This window comes from Sinohyriopsis cumingii, unplaced genomic scaffold (genome assembly GCF_028554795.1).
Source record: "Sinohyriopsis cumingii isolate HCF-2022 unplaced genomic scaffold, ASM2855479v2 utg000974l, whole genome shotgun sequence".
Taxonomy (NCBI): Eukaryota; Metazoa; Mollusca; class Bivalvia; order Unionida; family Unionidae; genus Sinohyriopsis; species Sinohyriopsis cumingii.
Genome location: NW_028315950.1, coordinates 2,212,948 through 2,234,547, shown reverse-complemented (window position 1 = coordinate 2,234,547; position 21,600 = coordinate 2,212,948). Strand labels below are relative to the sequence as shown.

The 21,600-nt window shown below is 33.8% G+C and overlaps 1 protein-coding gene across 3 annotated transcripts; it reads left to right on the top strand.

Annotated features, from left to right (window-relative positions):
- Positions 1–6,072: 6,072 nt before the first annotated feature.
- On the top strand, positions 6,073–12,033 carry LOC149772921 (uncharacterized). 3 transcript variants are annotated; one of them, XM_089947124.1, is made up of 2 exons: positions 6,073–6,183; positions 7,422–12,033. In XM_089947124.1, exon 2 carries the CDS (start codon positions 7,445–7,447, stop codon positions 7,943–7,945), a length of 501 nt encoding a protein of 166 aa, XP_089803250.1. In that variant the 5' UTR covers positions 6,073–6,183; positions 7,422–7,444; the 3' UTR covers positions 7,946–12,033. The 3 variants fall into 3 exon arrangements, with proteins under 3 accessions (XP_089803250.1, XP_089803247.1, XP_089803248.1); XM_089947121.1 differs by having other exon boundaries at positions 6,093–6,341; XM_089947122.1 differs by lacking the exon at positions 6,073–6,183 and adding an exon at positions 6,594–6,746.
- Positions 12,034–21,600: the final 9,567 nt, after the last annotated feature.

Below are 21,600 nucleotides of genomic sequence, written 5' to 3'. Positions count from 1 at the left end.
ATATTTTGTACTATATTGCCATCTACTAACCCAACACTAACAAAACAAAAAAAATATAGTAGTTTATCAGTCTACCAATATTAACTTACGGTATATTAGATTATTTGCTGTTATTGTTGTTCTTATACCAAATCATCCACATCAATTAGGACATGCACCTTTGTCCAAAATCAAGTAAAATGTCTACCTGACTAGTGACATTTAGTGACAATATGTCTCTATGCATACAAATTAAATAGTCAAATCATAGTAATGGCGGTAAATATATATATATATATATATATATATATATATATATATATATATATATATGTGTGTGTGTGTGTGTGTGTGTGTGTGTGTGTGAATCTGAATAAAAAACATTACTTTTTCACTTGGAAATTCCTGAACGTGTTGACAATTTTTAATGTTTTAGAAAGGAAACTGACCTAGATCTTGACTCTATTATTATGTCATAGTTTTTTTTTATATCAATATTGTTTGTTTGAAGAATTACACATTCCTACTGTAACACCCTAAATGGAGTCAGTTTTATTGTTGTTTTCAGTTTTTAATTTGGGTGGATTTATTTATTTAAATTATTCTCTGTAAGCATATTATTTTGGAATTATTGTGAAAATATTCAAGAAATTTTAGATTATTTTAGATTATATTATTGTGATATATAAAAAGACTGTTAACGTATAGCCACATTTCATGCCATTGGCACATTAGTAAATTCAAGACTACAGGCACATCAGCACATTAAATATATGAATTTATTTGCAACACCACTGGAATTCATTTGGAACATTATGCATATGGACATGTGATAGAACTTTTAGGACTATTGAGAATTTATTTTACAATATTGTATGTTCTTTTTAATTTTACTTTGTATCATTAAGAAAACAATTATAAGTATGAACTGAACAAACATTGTCGTTTTGTTCGCTCTTTTCTATTGCCTAGTTTAGGACAACTATTCGTAACAGTGAGATACAAACACATTCGATGACTCCAACAACGTTATCATGACATGTTAATGATATCATGTCAATTGGCAGTAGACATTACCTGTATACAATATCTAAAACCAATGCAACTCTAGTTGCCATGGATATAGATATGTTGACCTACCACACTGTCTGATGACTTACACTCAAACACCATATGATGAAACTGCACATCGTCACTAATTAGATTGATGGGAACAACACCGGTTGCAGCAGATCTGGGTCCCTTCGAGTCCATTGCCATGCACATGAATCACGTTTATATGTAGAACATGAATACATGAACATAATTATCTGCCCTTGAAATTCCTATATGACTTTAACGATTGTCATAATACTGACATTAATCGTTCACGTTTTATATTTAATTACTACACTAGAAACCTCTTCATTTAAAATGGGTGCTCCATCGTTGTCTGAAATGACAATTATATTAAATGCAGACTTCATGTGGGGTAGACGGGTCTATAGAAAAGGTGAACTCTGTGTGCATAACTGTCACTAAACGTATTCAGAAATATGAAAATGCGTATTGTATTACTTTGTGTCTTGAAAATGCATTTTAAATCCACAGAGGAATAAATGATAAACAAATTTACAATAGAACAAGAATAGTGTTTTACCGAAAATTTAACCTTGTCTCAATTTTGACAGAATTCAAAGTTCCAAGCGTTTACTAAGCCATGGCAGCTTCATTAATTGAATGCAGAACTTATAATCAAAGTACCGTGTTCAGTACCAGGCCAAGTTAGCCCTATTCAGTTGCCTGTGCATTCTCAAGGTATATGGTCAGTTGTGGTTCATTTGCCTACATACAGTCTTATTTGGGGAGTAAATTTCACACTTAAATAGACTGATCACATTTATACAAAAATGTACATGTTGTTTTTAATAATAATTAAAATATACCATGCATTCACTTTTTAAATTAAATAGTATCATAGACAACCAAACAACATAAGGTCTGATTCAAAAAGACAACCAAACAACATAAGGTCTGATTCATAAAAGACAACCAAACAACATAAGGTCTGATTCATAAAAGACAACCAAACAACATAAGGTCTGATTCATAAAAGGAAAACAAACAAGATAAGGTCTGATTCATAAAAGACAACCAAACAAGATAAGGTCTGATTCATAAAAGGAAAACAAACAACATAAGGTCTGATTTATAAAAGACAACCAAACAACATAAGGTCTGCTTCATAAAAGACAACCAAACAACATAAGGTCTGATTCATTAAAGACAACCAAACAAGATAAGGTCTGATTCATAAAAGACAACCAAACAACATAAGGTCTGATTCATAAAAGGAAAACAAACAAGATAAGGTCTGATTCATAAAAGACAACCAAACAACATAAGGTCTGATTCATAAAAGGAAAACAAACAAGATAAGGTCTGATTCATAAAAGACAACCAAACAACATAAGGTCTGATTCATAAAAGGAAAACAAACAACATAAGGTCTGATTTATAAAAGACAAACAAACAACATAAGGTCTGATTCATAAAAGACAACCAAACAACATAAGGTCTGATTCATAAAAGGAAAACAAACAACATAAGGTCTGATTCATAAAAGACAACCAAACAACATAAGGTCTGATTCATAAAAGACAACCAAACAACATAAGGTCTGCTTCATAAAAGACAACCAAGCAACATAAGGTCTGATTCATAAAAGGAAAACAAACAACATAAGGTCTGATTCATAAAAGACAACCAAACAACATAAGGTCTGATTCATAAAAGGAAAACAAACAACATAAGGTCTGATTTATAGAAGACAACCAAACAACATAAGGTCTGCTTCATAAAAGACAACCAAACAACATAAGGTCTGATTCATAAAAGGAAAACAAACAACATAAGGTCTGATTCATAAAAGACAACCAAACAACATAAGGTCTGATTCATAAAAGACAAACAAACAACATAAGGTCTGATTCATAAAAGACAACCAAACAACATAAGGTCTGATTCTTAAACGACAACCAAACAACATAAGGTCTGATTCATAAAAGACAACCAAACAACATAAGTTTTAATCCATATCATGATCAATATAAGAGCTAGACCATGAGTCAACTTAATCACTTTGTCAACTTTCTTTGGTTATACTGATAAAATCTCAAACAATTTACATATTTATGTACAGTTTTGTATGTAGAGTTTAAATTTAAAAATAAAAGAAAAACCCAATTACTTATATTTAAATACAATATTTCCTCCGACCATATTACACAAATGATATCAAGAAAATATTTTGAAAATGTGATGGTGCGGAAACTGATGTTATGACGCCAGCAGCGAAACTCTCTCTCTCTCTCTCTCTTTTATAAACACATACACATCTAAGCATAAAAAAGAAACACAATTGCTCAAAAAGAACCAAAAAAAAAATAAATAAAATAAAATTAGGTGCAAAATTCACTGTTCCCTCTCCCTCATTTTGTGTTCACGCGTTAGATACTTTCAGGCAGAAACAAAACTTGTTGCTTAGCTGAATTCTGATGGACCCAAACGAAAATACAACATACATGATGACAATACTCACCACATATTGCCACCGCTTTTGGTGGTTCTCCAATCCGTTTTTGTCAGGTGCAATTTTTCGATATATAAAGTCAGTTGGGAAGAAGTGTAATCAACATAAACCATTGCAGAGAATTGGACAATTAACATAAAACAATAATGACTAGAACATTCGTGTTCTTTTCGAAGCACCACAAGGTCCCGGAAATGGCCGATGTGCATGCCTTAGCAAGAATATTCATGAAATATGCATTTTAATTTAATATTTGTCCAACCGTGGATAGCATCGGGTTGTATCAAATCAAATGGTTTCGGATAGTAAAAAACAAATCCGACAAAGTAAATTATAGGTAAGTGATAAAGAGATCTCAGTTCTACCTTTAAGTTACGAATATTAAACGGCCGAATTAAAGAAACTATCCTCTGCTACTATCAAACGAATATATGCCCCACGTTTCCATTTGTTCTACATTGGCAATTTAGGAAAGAAAAAAAAGTGAACGAGGAGTTGCGATTGTAACGAACTATTTTATTCTTCGGAATTTCGCGACCAATCCTGCAGTGAATAAAGTTGCGAAAACAGCCGACGTTTTCTTAATAGATTGCAGTTTCAGTTTTTCCGGCCAACAAAATTTATAATTTGTCTATGCATTAATTCAATATGCACATTAAATGCAATAAATAAATATACTTTAAGCGCTGCATAGTGTAAATGGAAAAGACTGGATAGTTTAGCTGGAACAATAATATGACGGATTCACAGTATATTATTGGTAAGGGGTTTAAAATAATACCATTTAGCCACGTCTTCAGCTCGTTCCATGATTTGAGAATAACAACTTGTTGGAAGATACTGCTATAGTTTCTCTCAACCTAGTCACTATATAACTAAAGACATTTAATCCACGTAAAATCGTCCAAAGTTTATAAGAAGTTAATTCCGTATACGTTGTAAGCAAATCCGAAATAGTTCACAAAGTGAAGTAGCTTTGCCATTCAAGATGCTGTCCACTTTACATAGTTGTTTCAACAGGAGTCGTATATGCATGCAATTACTGAGCAGGTTTGTAATTCATAATTTGAACATAGAATATACATATTTAATATTATTTTGAGACTCCGTGAACAAACATGGCCTCGAAATGTCCTTTCTGGTACCAGCGACGTACCTATTGTACTGGTTGTCTTGCATTTCTAATTAAATTTCAGCTTATGATAAAAGAAACGTAAGCCAGTCTGCCACCATTTTGAAATAGTGGAGGTGGCAGGGGAGTTTTGCATAGTAACCCCTGGAAAATTTCTTAACTGAAGGGTATGGTGTAACTTTTTGAGCCATTATTGTGTAATAGTTATAGATATGGACATATTTGTTAATTTGGTCTTTCCGGCTTGTGTTGTTCTTGAAAATGATGTTTGGCATGTCTACCTCACTTAGAACTGGGGGGCGGGGGCCGAGTTGCCGAGTTTTCTAAATCGTTCTCCGTTACGGATCACTGCCATCTCACCTCTGTCTGCGCAGGTTCGAGTCTCAGATTCAGCCAATGTGGGTATGTGAGAAAGCTTGCCAGTAGCTTCTCTTGGGACGGTGGTTCTTTCCGAGGGTTTCCCGGGTTCTTCCTCCACCATTAATACTGGCCGCCATGTATAGCCTATCCTGTACTGAAAAATGGCGTTATACCCCACAACAACAACCACAACATCACTTAGTCACTGCTCAGTATGTAGCCAGTGAAATGCCATGAGTCGGCATGGAAGCAGAGCTATCTACTTATAGCAGTAGACACGTTGGTTCAAGGCAAGTATAATATCTCAAACACTGATTGGATGACAACTATTTTGAATCGCATCAAACTATTAAGTACATAATGTTTTTCAAAATTATAACCAAGGGAAAGGGCATGAAAAATGCATGTATAAATTTGGGAGTGGGGTAGTTCAACTTTTTTTTCTTTGAATTTTCATTGACTTTTTAGATCAAGCGAATGATATTCTTATGTGCTGCTTTATCATACGAAACCAAAACTATGCACCTTTTTGACCTCACTCATGCATTTTATTTTTTATGAAATGAATTCTTATATTAGGCAGGTGTATGTAACATTAAATTTGTCCATAAAAACTGTACACTGCAACCGGAGTACTAGACCTTCATATGGGAGGTAGCTACATAAGGGCCATCAACCGGGATAAAATAGCAGAGTGCTATACCCTGTTTTAACATTAAAGTCCCATTGTCCCTATGTTGGCCCCATTCACTACTTACCAAGAAGGGAACCAAACAGGGTCAGCTTACCCATAAAGCACACTAAGCAAATGGTTAGAGCACCAGCCCAACGCATGCACCATAAAAGTTCAAATTAACTGTTGATGCTACAACTGAACGAATTATATATGACCATTTCGACCTGCATGTACAAGAATTTTGATTTTTTAAAAAAATACCGTTTAATATTTTTTTTAAGTTTCACATTTTGTAGTCTGGTTCCCTGCTTAGTATGCTCCCTGCGCTGCACTCCGCTATACTTAGTATAGCGAAGTAAAACGCAGAGAGAATACTAAGCAGGGAACCAGACTACACATTTTGTAGTAAGGGTGTTGGGCATCAAAATAATTGCAGTGCTTAGGACTCTTGACGGCATCAATCTGGTATGGAATCAGACTACATGATACATTATTTACAAACCCATATCTTATTGGCTATACAGCGGAAGAACTGAAACGTGATTGGTTAGGCTATTACAAGAATAGCATGCGTCGATAGATGTTGGTATTATCAGTAGAAACATCGTGTTATTGAACTGCAGGTAAGCTGCTAAAATAAAAACTCACTGAGATTTTCAGGAAAAATCAAATATATGTGGTTAATCTAAAGTGATCTGTTAGAAATTTTTCACAATATATCAACCAGTATTGTAAACATTTTGATTTGCGACTGGCCTTGATCAACAAGAAATCGAAAGTAGAGTAAAATGTTCCAAATACGTGTATTATGCGTCATACTCTTTCTTTGTGTGTCACGTTTTCGAGATAAAATCTGAAGTGGTGATAAAGAGTAACAAATATACATATGTATAAATAATTCTCACTTGTAAGAGAGAGAATGAAAGGACAAATGTTTGTGTACTGACAAGTACACTGTAATGACATCTCTTGCACGCATAAAATCAAGGTTTCGTATTGCTGGTATCTTTGCTAGTCTCTATCGTAATGTAAGCGTTTTTTCTCTCTGGATTCTCTCTCTCTCCCTCCCTCTCTCTCTCTCTCTCTCTCTCTCTCTCTCTCTCTCTCGTTCTGTGAATAAAACTCTTGCTTGAATTATGTTTTCATTGTTTGTCTTCTCAACAGTGCATTTTTCCTACACATCTACTTCTCGTCCGCAAATTAGCTAATAAGTGGAAATACAGTAAATAGATAGGGATATAAACAATTGAATTAAAAGTGCGAGGTTAACATACATGATTTATTTACTACGATTAACAAAGCATGCGACCTACAACACAGGTCAGAGTCACATTTATTACTTGGAAGCAAATAATACAAGACTGTGCAGTCCTCAGCCTCAATGCTAAAAATTAATGTATGCAGATGTTATTCATCCATGTCTCCCTCCTCAGCCTCAGTGCTAAAAATAACTGTACGCAGATGTTATTCATCCATGTCTCACTCCTCAGCCTCAGTGCTAGAAATAACTGTACGCAGATGTTATTCATCTATGTGTCCCTCTTCACTTCACTCGAACACAAAAATGTGCAAACAAGGTACACTGACAAAACTTAATTTATACAATATGTGTTTGTCTGAATTCCCCTGCATGTGAGAAAATTTTAATCTTTCCCTCTCATTGACAAATTCTGAATACTAATATATTTTACCATTTATTGCAGGTTAACGTAATTGGTTTTCTGCCATGACTTTACAGAAATACATCTACAGAGTTTTGGCAGAAAACGAAGACCCTAAACAAGGTCTAGTCGCCAGAAATCCCAGTGCCAAGATAGCAGTTGTACAGCATATTTTAGGGAAGCGCCAGTCTCAATTTATTTCAACTACAGCTACTTTGGAAGCAGCGGAGATGTTTGTCGGACTGGTCAAGAAAAAGAAACCTAACCAGAAAATAAGAATGGTCAAAATTGACGTGGTTGAGCTGAATAAAGAGAAGGATGTTAAGATTATTGATCTTACGGATGCTGTGATACTGGAAAAACATTTGCCAGAAAAGGCCAAAATGGCGCGTAATTGGGCCCAAAAATATAAAGAAGTCCTCGTGGAAGGCAAGATTCCAGCGCGTTGTGTGACACTGATGGAAACATATCAAGAATCCAGTGGTTATGATCTCAGTGATTACTCTGAGAGCGAAGAGACTGTATCTCTTTTGGCAGATGAAATGTCAAAACTCAAATCTAAGTGATACTATTAATACCATGGCACTGCTGTTGGGACAATATTGCACACTGTGCTGAACTACTCGCATAATCAATGGAGCGTACTTCTCATATGCTGTTTTAACAAATATTTCAGACATCGAAAGGTACTACCTGGAGCTTACCTGTGTAAAATGCGTATTATGATTCTGAAAAATGCAAGTATTAACTGTAATGGCACGAAAAGAGCAATTTGACTGTTGTTTTGACATGTCATCACGTGACGAGTTCGGATCCTAAAATGAATTCCGAACTATCATTAGATTTATAATAACCAGCTAGAAACATTTTTGTATTACCCAATGTATCTTTGATTATACAAGCTAACCGATATGCCCATAGGGTTATTATGTCTTAAAATTTAGGTGAATGATTTCCGAAATGCATTAATATATATATTGCATAACTTAATTGTAAAAGATAAGCAACTTACAATGACATTTAAATATTTATCTTTTATTCTAGTGGTATATAAAGTGCCGCATACAAATGCTGTTTGTATTACTTAAGCAACTGTTTATATGGATTTTCACTTAATAATAGTAAATTGGGGAAACAATCTGTTAAGAAAATGCAATATGAAGAGCAAAGGAAACAATTGCTTTTTGTTTTGTTTTTCTCTTCACTTGTGGCTGTCTTGATTACAATATCTGTCTACCCTGATAACGTAATAAAAATAAACAGCCATTATCTCAACCAACACCTGGGGAAGTCCTTTTGTGACAGTTGATAAATATGAATTCTATAAATCTGCAAAATTATGTTTTTTACAGATTACACTTTTTCTAATAAGTTTTTAGGTCTACAAATAACTCTTGGCAAAGTGAAAACAAATTCTTTTAAAACTAGACGTTACACTTTTATTTAGAAAAAAAGGTTTCTTGTTTCGTTTTATTTGATGGATTACTGGTGCATACAAAATTAGAAGCTGAAATTATTTTGTTACTGGCACTCCCCAGTCCATCTTGGTATGCAATTTAGACTGGGTACACGGGGCAAAAAGAAAATCATTATCTCCTCCTACGTACGCATATCGTAAGAAGAAAACAAACATTAGGTAGAAAAATAAGCAGCCGAATAAGGACTGAGCTATTATCATTTCAAAGAGGTCAAATTCATGGTCTTGTACTGAAAGAAATACATTGGCTGAGCCAAACAAACTCTTGTCTGATTTCATTATGGAGAATTATGAACCATTAATGTCCAGCGGTTTGATATCTCTTATATATGATTCTAAAAAGCCTATCCCTAAAATATCAAGAGACAAGGTTTGAAGAGTGTTTTGTCATCACGCGCTTCGCTTTTATTTTCTTACAGTGAAAGTGCTCGTTTTAGGGAGTAAAGAGCGGCATTTTTAATGCTCCTCTCTATTATTTATGTTATTTATTGCTGTTAACTTAGTCGGAGTAGTGACAGTGACGACTTTACCCATTGCTGGTATTCATTTATTATTAGGCAAAGACCTAGCTAAAGATAAGGTTGTGGTTAATCCACTTGTAACTGACAAGCCTTGTGTGGATGAGAAATTAAAACCATATGGAGACTGAAATATCTGATATATACCATGCTTGTGAAGCTACCAAAACTATGCCAAAAGATCTCTTGATAATGACGTTGATCAGGAGATTATTACTTTAGCAGATACATTTGTTGGTCAGTGTACTGATGAGGTCACTTTTCCGACTGATATTGATCAAATAAAAGGTATTGATCACGCTGATCCTCTTGTAGTACTCATTTTCTCTACTCTAATCAGGGTGTCGAAAGACAGGAAAAATATCCTCATATCTCCTACTTGTTTTAGAGGGGTATAGGAGAAATCGAAGCCATTTAAGTGGCGGTCAGTTATTTTGTGAAAACAGGGTCTATGTGAGATATTGGAGATTGGCTTTGTTTGGGTCGATAAGACTTGTCCCAAGATCCTGAATTATTTTTATTATCTTAGAATTAAAATTGATGTTTCTCAACGCTGCAGCTCTTGTCACACTTGTCAGATAGTACGGAAACAGAATCAAACGATTCATTAGGCTGACAATCTGCATTTGGCCATTTGCAAAATAATAGTAGGATGTATCGGTCCATTGCTTACGACTTAGTGTTGCAACCAATACATGTCGACTATAATGTGTGCGTCCACAATATTCACAGAGGCAATTTCTTTGACAAATATTAAAATTAAAATAATAGTAAAAGCTATCATCCTAAATGTCAAAGGGGTTTGCAAAGATTCATCAAACCTTGTGTACAATATGACCAATGCTTTGATACAGGTAAAGATTGGGTTTAGGGTATTCGTTTGTTTGCAGTTAGGGGATTAGTTCAAGTATCATTAAGTTTCAGTCCTTTATAACTCATTGTTGGATATACTGTCTGAGGTGAGTTGAAGGTATTAAAAGAGAACCCGCTTTCAAATGAATATTCCAAGATTAATTATTTTGACTAAGTATATGACTTCAAAAATTAGTGTCAAAGTCTTGTGAAGTAGCAAGAAATAATCTTGACTCTACTCAGTCAAAAATGAAATAAACGTATGATAGAACTTTAAAAACAATAAGTGTTCAGAATGGTGACAGAGTTCTGGCTCTTTTGTCCATGCCTCTATTGTTAATACCTCAAAATCTTCTTTAGCCAAAGAATGATGCTCCTTATATAAGAGATAGCCCTGTTAATCATGCAGTAAATTTTGTTGTACCTGTCCCACACAGTGAGGACTTCAACGGTAGCGTGTAAACTGATTATGGTGACTTCGGAATTCAGAAATCTGGACCCGAAACCTTGACAAATACAGCCACAAATGTAGCGAACTGAGAAAGGTATTATGTAAATATGATCAGTCTTTTCCAGATGCTCCAATACTAACAAATTAAATCTACCATGTTTGTAATTTCTACACCACTGAGACAACATCATTATAGAATGAATCCTAACAAGCAGGAATGTTTTAAAATCAAATTCAGTATTTGATGGAGAATGATTTTATTTAACCACGTAATAGTAATTTGAGTTCACCATGTATTCTTATGCCGAAAAGAGATAATAATTTCCTTATGTGTACATGGTGTACAAGCGTCAACTATGTCTCCAGAACAAATTCATTTCCAATGCCAAGATTTCGATGTTTGTATTGATAAAATTTGAAATGCAAACAATACAACCTAGTTTTATATTTGGAATGAGTTATGGCAAATTTCGTTCACGAAATGCGCGAAGGTAATTTAAATGCAATTTCGGATGGACTTTATCTACGTAACTTTATTCCTTTTGGCATGAAATAGTTTTCGTCGAAGACCCAGCACTTAATGAACTTGATAACATTTGGTCTAGGTTACTGCGATACGTACATGGAAAACATTAGGAAATTCTTTGAGCGACTCAGTGATGCACAATTATGTTTTGCTGTTCTTGTATCGAATGTTTTAGGATATATTTTGTGAGAGGCTGAGGTTAAACTTTTAGAAGTTAAGATCGAGCTATCTCTAAATTCCCAGTGCCTATCAATAAAAGCAACTGAACTGACGTTTTGGTAGGGCTGGATATTATCGGAAAGTTTGCTCAACTTTTCCACAGTTGCAGTACCCCTGACAGATGTGTTGGGTGAGAAATGGAAGTTGTTTTGGTCTGAGAAATATTGGGAGGCTAGTGATAAATTAAAGACATTACTCGAAGGTGTACCAGTTCTTGGAACTCCAGATTTAAGTCAATAATTTAAAATGTATGTTGATGCAAGTGATATAGTGGTTGGTGGCCGATTGTTAGAATAAGACAAAAATGGTGTTGATCCAGTGAGCAATTTTCTAAAATTTAAACAACCACTGTAAAACTAGAATCAATGATTGATGAGGTAGAATGCTTTATTGCATGAGTGCAACATTGACATCCGGCGGAAGTAAGAAAAAGATCATTTGCTTGCAATTCTATATATATATATATATATATATATATATATATATATATATATATATATATATATATATATATATATATATATAATAAGCCATCATCCTATGTAATTTGAATTATTGACATTTTTTATTAATATATAAATCACGGTTTTATTAAATAATTCTTTATCTTCCATTTTGTGGGTAGTTTTTATGTTATGTATACTATATTGTTTGCCTAACTTTTGTAATTGATTGTAGGTTGCAAGTGTTATGTGTAAAGAACATGTTTACGTGGATTTGAGTACAGGGTCGTTTCATTTCCCCTTCCATGGTCTACCTGATTTCTGTCAGGATGTTGTAAACTATTTAAGGAGACAGACCTGAACTTGTTTACGAATTTGATGGAAATTTCCATTCGAAATGACCTTGGCCCGGGTATTTTCTTGTGTCATAAGTCAGGTGACGGTATATATATATATATATATATATATATATATATATATATATATATATATATATATATATATATATATATATATATATATATATATATATATATATATATATATATATATATATATATATATATATATATATATATATATATCTCAGGAATAATTATTAATTGTGCTTTAAATTTCTTTTCCTTAATGTCTATCTGCTTGGATAATGATTTTTGTCTGACAGTGGTTTAAGAAATTTACTTTAGCAAATGTTTATGTGAAACGGTGGCAGTAGATAACATCGGAATGTAAGTGAGTTGCATGTACCACACCTGCTGAATACCTTTCATGTCGACAACCCCTTTAATTTAATTTAGAACGAGACCTAAACTGAACAGGAAGATAATTTAACATGAAACGTGAGTACGCCGAATGTAGAGCTCCTAAAGATTACTGATGCGTTAGAGTAGGACCGGCCGCAACATATACAGGTGTGTAGATTTGCCATTTATTGGATTTAAACTGAGCCAGTAAACTAAAAATACCCCGTACTGCAGTAAACAAGGGAAAACTGGACTGTTGTTTATTCCTGGTTAATCTATAATACCATTTGGGTATTAAAACTTTGCATAAAACACATTGTTTCGAGATAATGGATAAGTGTATCTGAAACTGAGTCATAAAAGTAAAATCGTTGATACAGTATGCAGAACAAATTACAAATTGAAACTACGATGGTATTGGGTGCCGCGAGACCGTTTTCTTTCGAGACTGCCAGCGAAATGTCATAAAAAGATAATTTTCCATTGTGTGTACACTTCATTTTATTGATTAATGTAAATACTATGCAGATAAAGTGAACTGTCTAAATATCTATATATTGTACTATACTGCTATCTTCTAACCCAACACTATCAAAGCAATATAGTGGTATATCAGTCTACCAATATTAACTTACGGTATATTAGATTATTTGGTGTTATTGTTGTTCTTATACCAAATCCTCCACAACAAATAGGACATGCACGTGACAATGGTATAGGGCTTTTCAAACTCATCGCCTCCAGTTGATGAGTATGTTAAAGAAACAACACCCAAAGGTCCTTTTTATGGCATCCCACCTCTTGAGAAAATTGTGTCTAGTCAAAGATAACTAAATAAATTAAAACTTAAATCCATTTTCGCATGATGTTTGAATGGTGTTATTGTGAGAGTGAGTGCGTGTAAGTCCTCATTTTCAAAAAATTACCAAGAGACCCATAAGCCACAATTGTAATTAGAGTCATGCTAATTAGTTATAAATTTTCCAATTATTAAATTTTAAATCCAAAGTACGTAGTGTACGTATGATCATATACTTTAGAATTTACAAACTAATAGGTCTAAGAGACCAATTGATCTTTGTTCAGCCATGTTAGGAAATTTGGTTTTAATGGAGAATGGTGAATAAAGGTTCGTAGTTGTTTAAAAGGTATTATCGAATTGTGATTTCAAGCAAAACTGAGATCCCATGGGAAGAGGCAAATTGTATTAGCCCTTAAAAGGACCGAGGTTAAACATCGCTAGGAAACATTAGTCTCTTCAAGTGATCAGGCGTCATAAACTTCCTTCTGACAGTTCCTTCAGTCAGTTTCGGGCAGATTATATATCTGACAACTAAGTATTCACATTCTGTCCATGTCTAGAAGGTTGGAAATTCCATCTTGTGAACGTTGATCAGTTGATTAAATAATAATAGCAATAGGAAAATTGGAGTCATGCGAAAATTCTCCCCTAGGATTTTTTATACTTAAAGCCATCCTCAAAAATTTATTCTCACGAGGCAAGACAAATTTCCCTTGACATTCTGATATTTTGTAAGTTTCCAGCACCGGTCTTAGGTCTTCCGTGTATGTTGGTGCAAAAATTTGGTCATTAATTAAAAATCAAATTCCACGCTCCTTGGCTTGGTCAGAATTGTAGTTGACCACGTCTGCTGTTTGATGAACAGTAAGTCCAGTTTTACGTTTTGATTGATGGTTTGGTTGATCTGCGGTTAATACACGTTTAGAAACAGATTTTATTTTACTGACAAACTCAGAATCTTCTAGAATCACAGTATTTGCAAAAAATGCTAAATGTGGCCTAGGACAATAAGAGGGCTTTTACATCTATATGCAGAATTGGTGAGTTCAATATTTGATTTGGGCTGGAATTATTGATTCAATTTATTATTCTCTGGAATTACAAAGTGCTCAATAATATTCTTGGACATAAACATTAATTTGGAATTATAGTGAATTCAAACAAGGATATATTGTACTATATTATCATCAAATGACTGTTGACAGTGGAATGTAATTAGAACTTTATTCATTAGGACTGGTGATATGCATTAAATGTAAAATATCTTGATATTAAGCTAGTTGATATACCATATACTGTTGTTGTTGTTTTTTATTGCTTTTTTATATTTTTTATATATAAATATTATATCAATAGTTAATTGTTGTTTACATACTCTCCAGGTCAATGATGAATTCCACTAACTGATCATAAACGAAACAAAGAAATAGCTTGAGAAAATCTCAATGTTTCTCGTCTTCTAAATAAATTCAAAATTGCACATAGTTTCCTAGAAAATCCTTCGGGAGTGAAGGGAAAAAATAAAATGAACTCAATGAAACGCTTGAAGGTTAACTGACACCAAGTAGTACACAAGAACATGGATATATATACGCTGAGTATTTTCCGTCTCTGTAATCGGGTCCTGAAAACACCATGGTTCCACGTAATACTTGAGCATAAAAGTATAACTTGTTGCGTGGAGCCAAAATATTATAAAGTTCCACGGCGATGACCCGGGCTAAATACATGTGGTCTTGAGATATATTAATTTGGATGATGCTGTGTTTGTTGTTACGAATGTCGTTCACCAATAACACTTTTTTTCCGGCCACTCCCTTTTGGAGGGAAAACAAGGGTCATGCAAAGTGTAACTTTAAAAATCTTCACTGGATTTCTGAAATAGCTGAATGTTGTCGATGATTTTAGAGGGTGCCAAATACTTGCTACCACTGTCAGGAAAAAGGACAAAAATGAGAAGAAACAAAACAAATAAGAGGATAAAGAACCCATTTTTGCCAAGAAACGCAAGAAATCCAGACAACGTGAAGAAAGTGAAGACGATGTAGAACCCGAGCAGGTAGAAAAATTCAAAAGGAAACACTGAAATAAGAAGACAATAACTTTAATGAGGGTTATAAAATGTTCATTTTGATTACAAACCAAAATATACCCGAAAGGATACGTAAGTGCCTCTTTGCCTTGATTATTATAGAGCTGTATTTGAATCAACACACACGCGCTCCCTTTTACTATTGAATGTGGGTAAAGGGATTTTTATTTATTGATTGTTGGAAGGTATAGGTGGTGTGATGGATATAATGATTGTTGGACTACATGTAGTTTGTTTTAACTTGGTTTGGTTTTGATGGTTGATGTGTGCAGGCTATACTTATTGTTTTGAACTGTTTTTATAGGGTGTTGAATGTTATTCGTAAATGTGAAGGTATGTTTGTGAGATTTCGTCTCCTTCTCTTAAACTGTATGCTAACATGTGACGATTTGAATAGTGTGTATGGTATGTTTGATGGTATAGATGGTGTGATGGATAGTATGACGATGAACTATTAATGCATGAGTCAAATGTGTTGGTGGATGTATAGTATTTGCAAAAAAATGCTAATTGTGGCCTAGGACAAGTAGAGGGCTGTCGAGTTCAGTATTTAATTTGGGGTGAAAATACTTATTCAACACATTATTCTCAGGAATTACAAGGTGCTCAATAATATTTTTGGACAGAAACATTAATTTGGAATTATAGTGAATTCAAACAAGGATATATTAGACTATATTATGATCAAAAGACTGATGGTACATTACCACTGAAATGTAATTATAACTTTATTCATTAGGACTGCTGGTATGCATGTAATTTAAAAATGTTGATATTAGGCTAGTTGATATAACCAGTAATGTTGGTTTTTCAAATTGTGAGCCGACCATGCCACACTAAATCAGATTGGTGGACTACATGTATTCTGTTTGGACTCGGTTTGATCTGATGGTTGATATGTGTAGACTATAAACGTGTTTTGAATTGTTTTTATAGGGTGCTGCATGTTTTACGTAGAGTGTGAGCGTGTGTTTGCGAGATTGTATCTCCTTCTCTTAAATTGTATGCTGTCAGGAGACGGTTTGAATAGTCTGTATGGGATGTTAAATGGTATAGATGGTGTGATTGATAGCATGATGCTGGGATAGGAATACACAAGTCAGATGTGTTCTACACATGTTATGCAGACTACAGCTTCATCTCTGTGATTAAAATTTAACATTCGCATGCCAGAATTTCTGTTGATGACCCAGCTCACTTGAGTATGAGAGTAATGTATGTTTAATATGTATTGTTGTCTATTCTCCATCACTAAATCTTAGTATATGTATATGTTCAAATTCACCTTTTACCAAAGTCAAGTTAAATGTCTACCTGACTAACGACATTTAATGACAATATGTCCCTATGCATACAAATTAAATATTCAGATCATATTATTTGCGGTAAAAATGTTTATTCGAAAGTGAGTCTAAGACATTGCTTTTTCACTTTGAATGTCCTTAACCTGATGACAACTTTGCATGTTTTTGAAAGGAAACTTACCTACATCTTATTTCTATTATTGTGTCATAGTTTATTTTATATCAATATTGTTTGTTTGAAAAATTGCACATTCCTACCTCCACATCCTATATTGAGTCAGTCTGACTGTTGTTTTTAGTTTTTAATTTGGGGTGATTTATTTATTTAAATTATTCACTGTAAGCATATTATTTTGGAATTACTGTGAAAATATTCAAGGAACTTTAGATTATTTTAGATTATATTATTGTGAAATAGGAAAGACTGTTAACGAATAGCCACATACCAGGCCATTGGCACATTAGTATATTCAAGACTATAGGCACATCAGCACATTAAATATGTGAATTTATTTCGAACACTACTGGAATTTATTTGAAACACTAAACACATGGACATGTGATAAAAGTTTAGGTCTATTTAGAATTTAATTGACAATATCGTAAGTTCTTTGTAAATTTTACTTTGTATCATAAGAAAAGAAATTATAGCATGAATTGAACAAACATTGGTGGCTTTTTGTTCTTTTCTGTTGCTTAGTTTAGGACTAATATTCGTAACAGTGAGATACAAATAGATTCGATTAATCCCACAAAAGTATCAGGACATGTGAATGTTTGCCATGTCAATTGGCAGTAGACATTACCTGTATACAATGTTTAAAACCAATACAACTATAGTGGTAGCAAGATGAAGACATATTATCATGCCATGGATATAGATATGTTGATCTACCAAACTGCCTGAAGAACTATTTACCCTTAAACACCATATGATGAAACTGTACATCGTCACTAATTTGATTGATGGGAACAACACCGGTTGCAGCAGATCTGGGTCTTCTCGGGTCCTTTGCCATGCATCTGAATCACGTGAAATCTTTCGAACATAACGAAATGAAGATAATTATCTGCCTCAGAGATTCCTATATGACTTTAACTTATATCTTAAGGTATCTATTGAAATTACTCGTGCACATTGTACATTTAAGTGTTACACTTGAAACGTAGTAATGTAAAATGAGTTCTCCACCATTGTCAGAAATGACCTTTATATAAATACAGACTTTATGTGCGATAGACGGGTCTATAAAAAAGGTGAACTATGTATGCATATCTGTCACTAAACGTATCTAGAAATATAAAAATGCCTTTTGTATTACATTGTTTCTTTAAAATGTATCTTAAATTCACAGGGGAATAAATGATAAACAACTTTACAATATTTTTAATCAAATGCGTAAGAAACATGTTGTTAAACTAATAGAACAAGATTAGCATTTCTATTACAAAGATAACTCTTATTTAAGTGTTCACAAAATCCAAAGTTCTGAACGTTTATTGAGCCATGGCAGCTTCTTTGATTGAATGCCGAACTTGTAACCCATGTACCGTGTTCAGTACCAACCCAAGCTAGCCCTAGTCAGTTGCCTATGCATTATCAAAGTATATGGTCATTTGTGGTTAATTTGCGCTATTCATGTTATCCATCTGTGTGCCACAGATCCATTTTTAGGAGTAAATTTCAAACTTAAATAAATTTTTCACATTTATACCAGGATGTACATGTTGTTATTAACAATAATTAAAATACACCACGCATTCATTTCGCAAATTAAATAGTAGAATAGACAACCAAACAACATAAGGTCTGATTCATAAAAGACAACCATGCAACATAAGGTTTGATTCATAAAAGACACACCAAGCAACATAATTTCTGATTCATAAAAGACAACCAAGCAATATAAGGTCTGATTTATAAAAGACAACCAAGCAACATAAGGTCTGCTTCATAAAAGACAAACCAAGAAACATAAGGTCTGATTCATAAAAGACAAACCAAGCAACATAAGGTGTAATTCATAAAAGACAAACCAAACAACTAAAGTTCTGATTCATAAAGGGATTCATAAAAGACAACCAAGCAAAATAAGGTCTGATTCCTAAAAGACATCCAAGCAGCATACGGTCTGATTCCTAAAAGACAAACCAAGCAACATAAGGTCTGATTTAAAAAAGACAATCCCAGCAACCTAAGGTATAATTCATAAAAGACAAACCAAGCAACATAAGGTCTAATTCATAAAAGACAAACCAAGTAAGATAAGGTCTAATTCATAAAAGACAAACCAAGCAACATAAGGTCTGATTCATAAAAGTCAACCAAGTAATATAAGGTCTGATTCATAAAAGACAACCAAGCAACATAAGGTCTGATTCATAAAAGACAAACCAAGCAACATAAGGTCTGATTCATAAAAGACAAACCAAGCAACATAAGGTCTAATTCATAAAAGCCAACCAAGCAACATAAGGTCTGATTCATAAAAGACAACCAAGCAATATAAGGTCTGATTCATAAAGACAAACCAAGCAACATACGATCCGATTCATAAAAGACAAACCAAGCAACGTAAGGTCTGATTCATAAAAGACAAACGAAGCAAGATAAGGTCTGATTCATAAAAGACAAACCAAGCAACATACGATCCGATTCATAAAAGACAAACCAAGCAACGTAAGGTCTGATTCATAAAAGACAAACCAAACAATATAAGGTCTAATTCATAAAAGACAAACCAAGCAACATAAGGTCTGATTCATAAAAGACAACCAAGCAACATAAGGTCTGTTTCATAAAAGACAACCAAGCAACATACGGTCCGATTCATAAAAGACAAACCAAGCAACTTAAGGTCTCATTCATAAAAGACAAACCAAGCAAGATAAGGTCTGATTCATAAAAGACAAACCAAGCAAGATAAGGTCTGATTCATAAAAGACAAACCAAGCAACATAAGGTCTAATTCATAAAAGCCAACCAAGCAACATAAGGTCTGATTCATAAAAGACAACCAAGCAACATAAGGTCTGATTCATAAAAGACAAACCAAGCAACATACGATCCGATTCATAAAAGACAAACCAAGCAACGTAAGGTCTGATTCATAAAAGACAAACGAAGCAAGATAAGGTCTGATTCATAAAAGACAAACCAAGCAACTTAAGGTCTCATTCATAAAACACAAACCAAGCAAGATAAGGTCTGATTCATAAAAGACAAACCAAGCAAGATAAGGCTGATTCATAAAAGACAAACCAAGCAACATACGATCCGATTCATAAAAGACAAACCAAGCAACGTAAGGTCTGATTCATAAAAGACAAACGAAGCAAGATAAGGTCTGATTCATAAAAGACAAACCAAGCAACATACGATCCGATTCATAAAAGACAAACCAAGCAACGTAAGGTCTGATTCATAAAAGACAAACCAAACAATATAAGGTCTAATTCATAAAAGACAAACCAAGCAACATAAGGTCTAATTCATAGAAGACAACCAAGCAACATAAGGTCTGATTCATAAAAGACAACCAAGCAACATAAGGTCTGATTCATAAAAGACAACCAAGCAACATACGGTCCGATTCATAAAAGGCAAACCAAGCAACTTAAGGTCTCATTCATAAAAGACAAACCAAGCAAGATAAGGTCTGATTCATAAAAGACAAACCAAGCAAGATAAGGTCTGATTCATAAAAGACAAACCAAGCAAGATAAGGTCTGATTCATAAAAGACAAACCAAGCAAGATAAGGCTGATTCATAAAAGACAAACCAAGCAATATAAGGTCTGATTAATAAAAGACAACCAAGCAACATAAGATCTGATTCATAAAAGACAACCAAGCAACATAAGGTCTGATTCATAAAAGACAACCAAGCAACATAAGATCTGATTCATAAAAGACAAACCAAGCAACATAAGGTCTGATTCATAAAAGACAAACCAAGCAACATAAGGTCTGATTCATAAAAGACAAACCAAGCAATATAAGGTCTGATTCATAAAAGACAACCAAGCAACATAAGATCTGATTCATAAAAGACAACCAAGCAACATAAGGTCTGATTCATAAAGACAAACGAAGCAAGATAAGGTCTGATTCATAAAAGACAAACCAAGCAACATAAGGTCTGATTCATAAAAGACAACCAAGCAGCATAAGGTCTAATTCATAAAAGGCAAACCAAGCAACATAATGTATGATTCGTAAAAGACAACCAAGCAACATAAGGTCTGATTCATAAAAGACAAACCAAGCAAGATAAGGTCTGATTCATAAAAGACAAACCAAGCAACATAAGGTCTGATTCATAAAAGACAACCAAACAACATAAGGTCTGATTCACAAAAGACAACCAAGCAGCATAAGGTCTAATTCATAAAAGACAAACCAAGCAACATAATGTATGATTCGTAAAAGACAACCAAGCAACATAAGGTCTGATTCATAAAAGACAAACCAAGCAACATAAGGTCTGATTCATAAAAGACAAACCAAGCAAGATAAGGTCTGATTCATAAAAGACAAACCAAGCAACATAAGGTCTGATTCATAAAAGACAAACGAAGCAACATAAGGTCTGATTCATAAAAGACAAACGAAGCAAGATAAGGTCTGATTCATAAAAGACAACCAAGCAACATAAGGTCTGATTCATAAAAGACAAACCAAGCAACATAAGGTCTGATTCATAAAAGACAAACGAAGCAAGATAAGGTCTGATTCATAAAAGACAAACCAAGCAACATAAGGTCTGATTCATAAAAGACAAACCAAGCAAG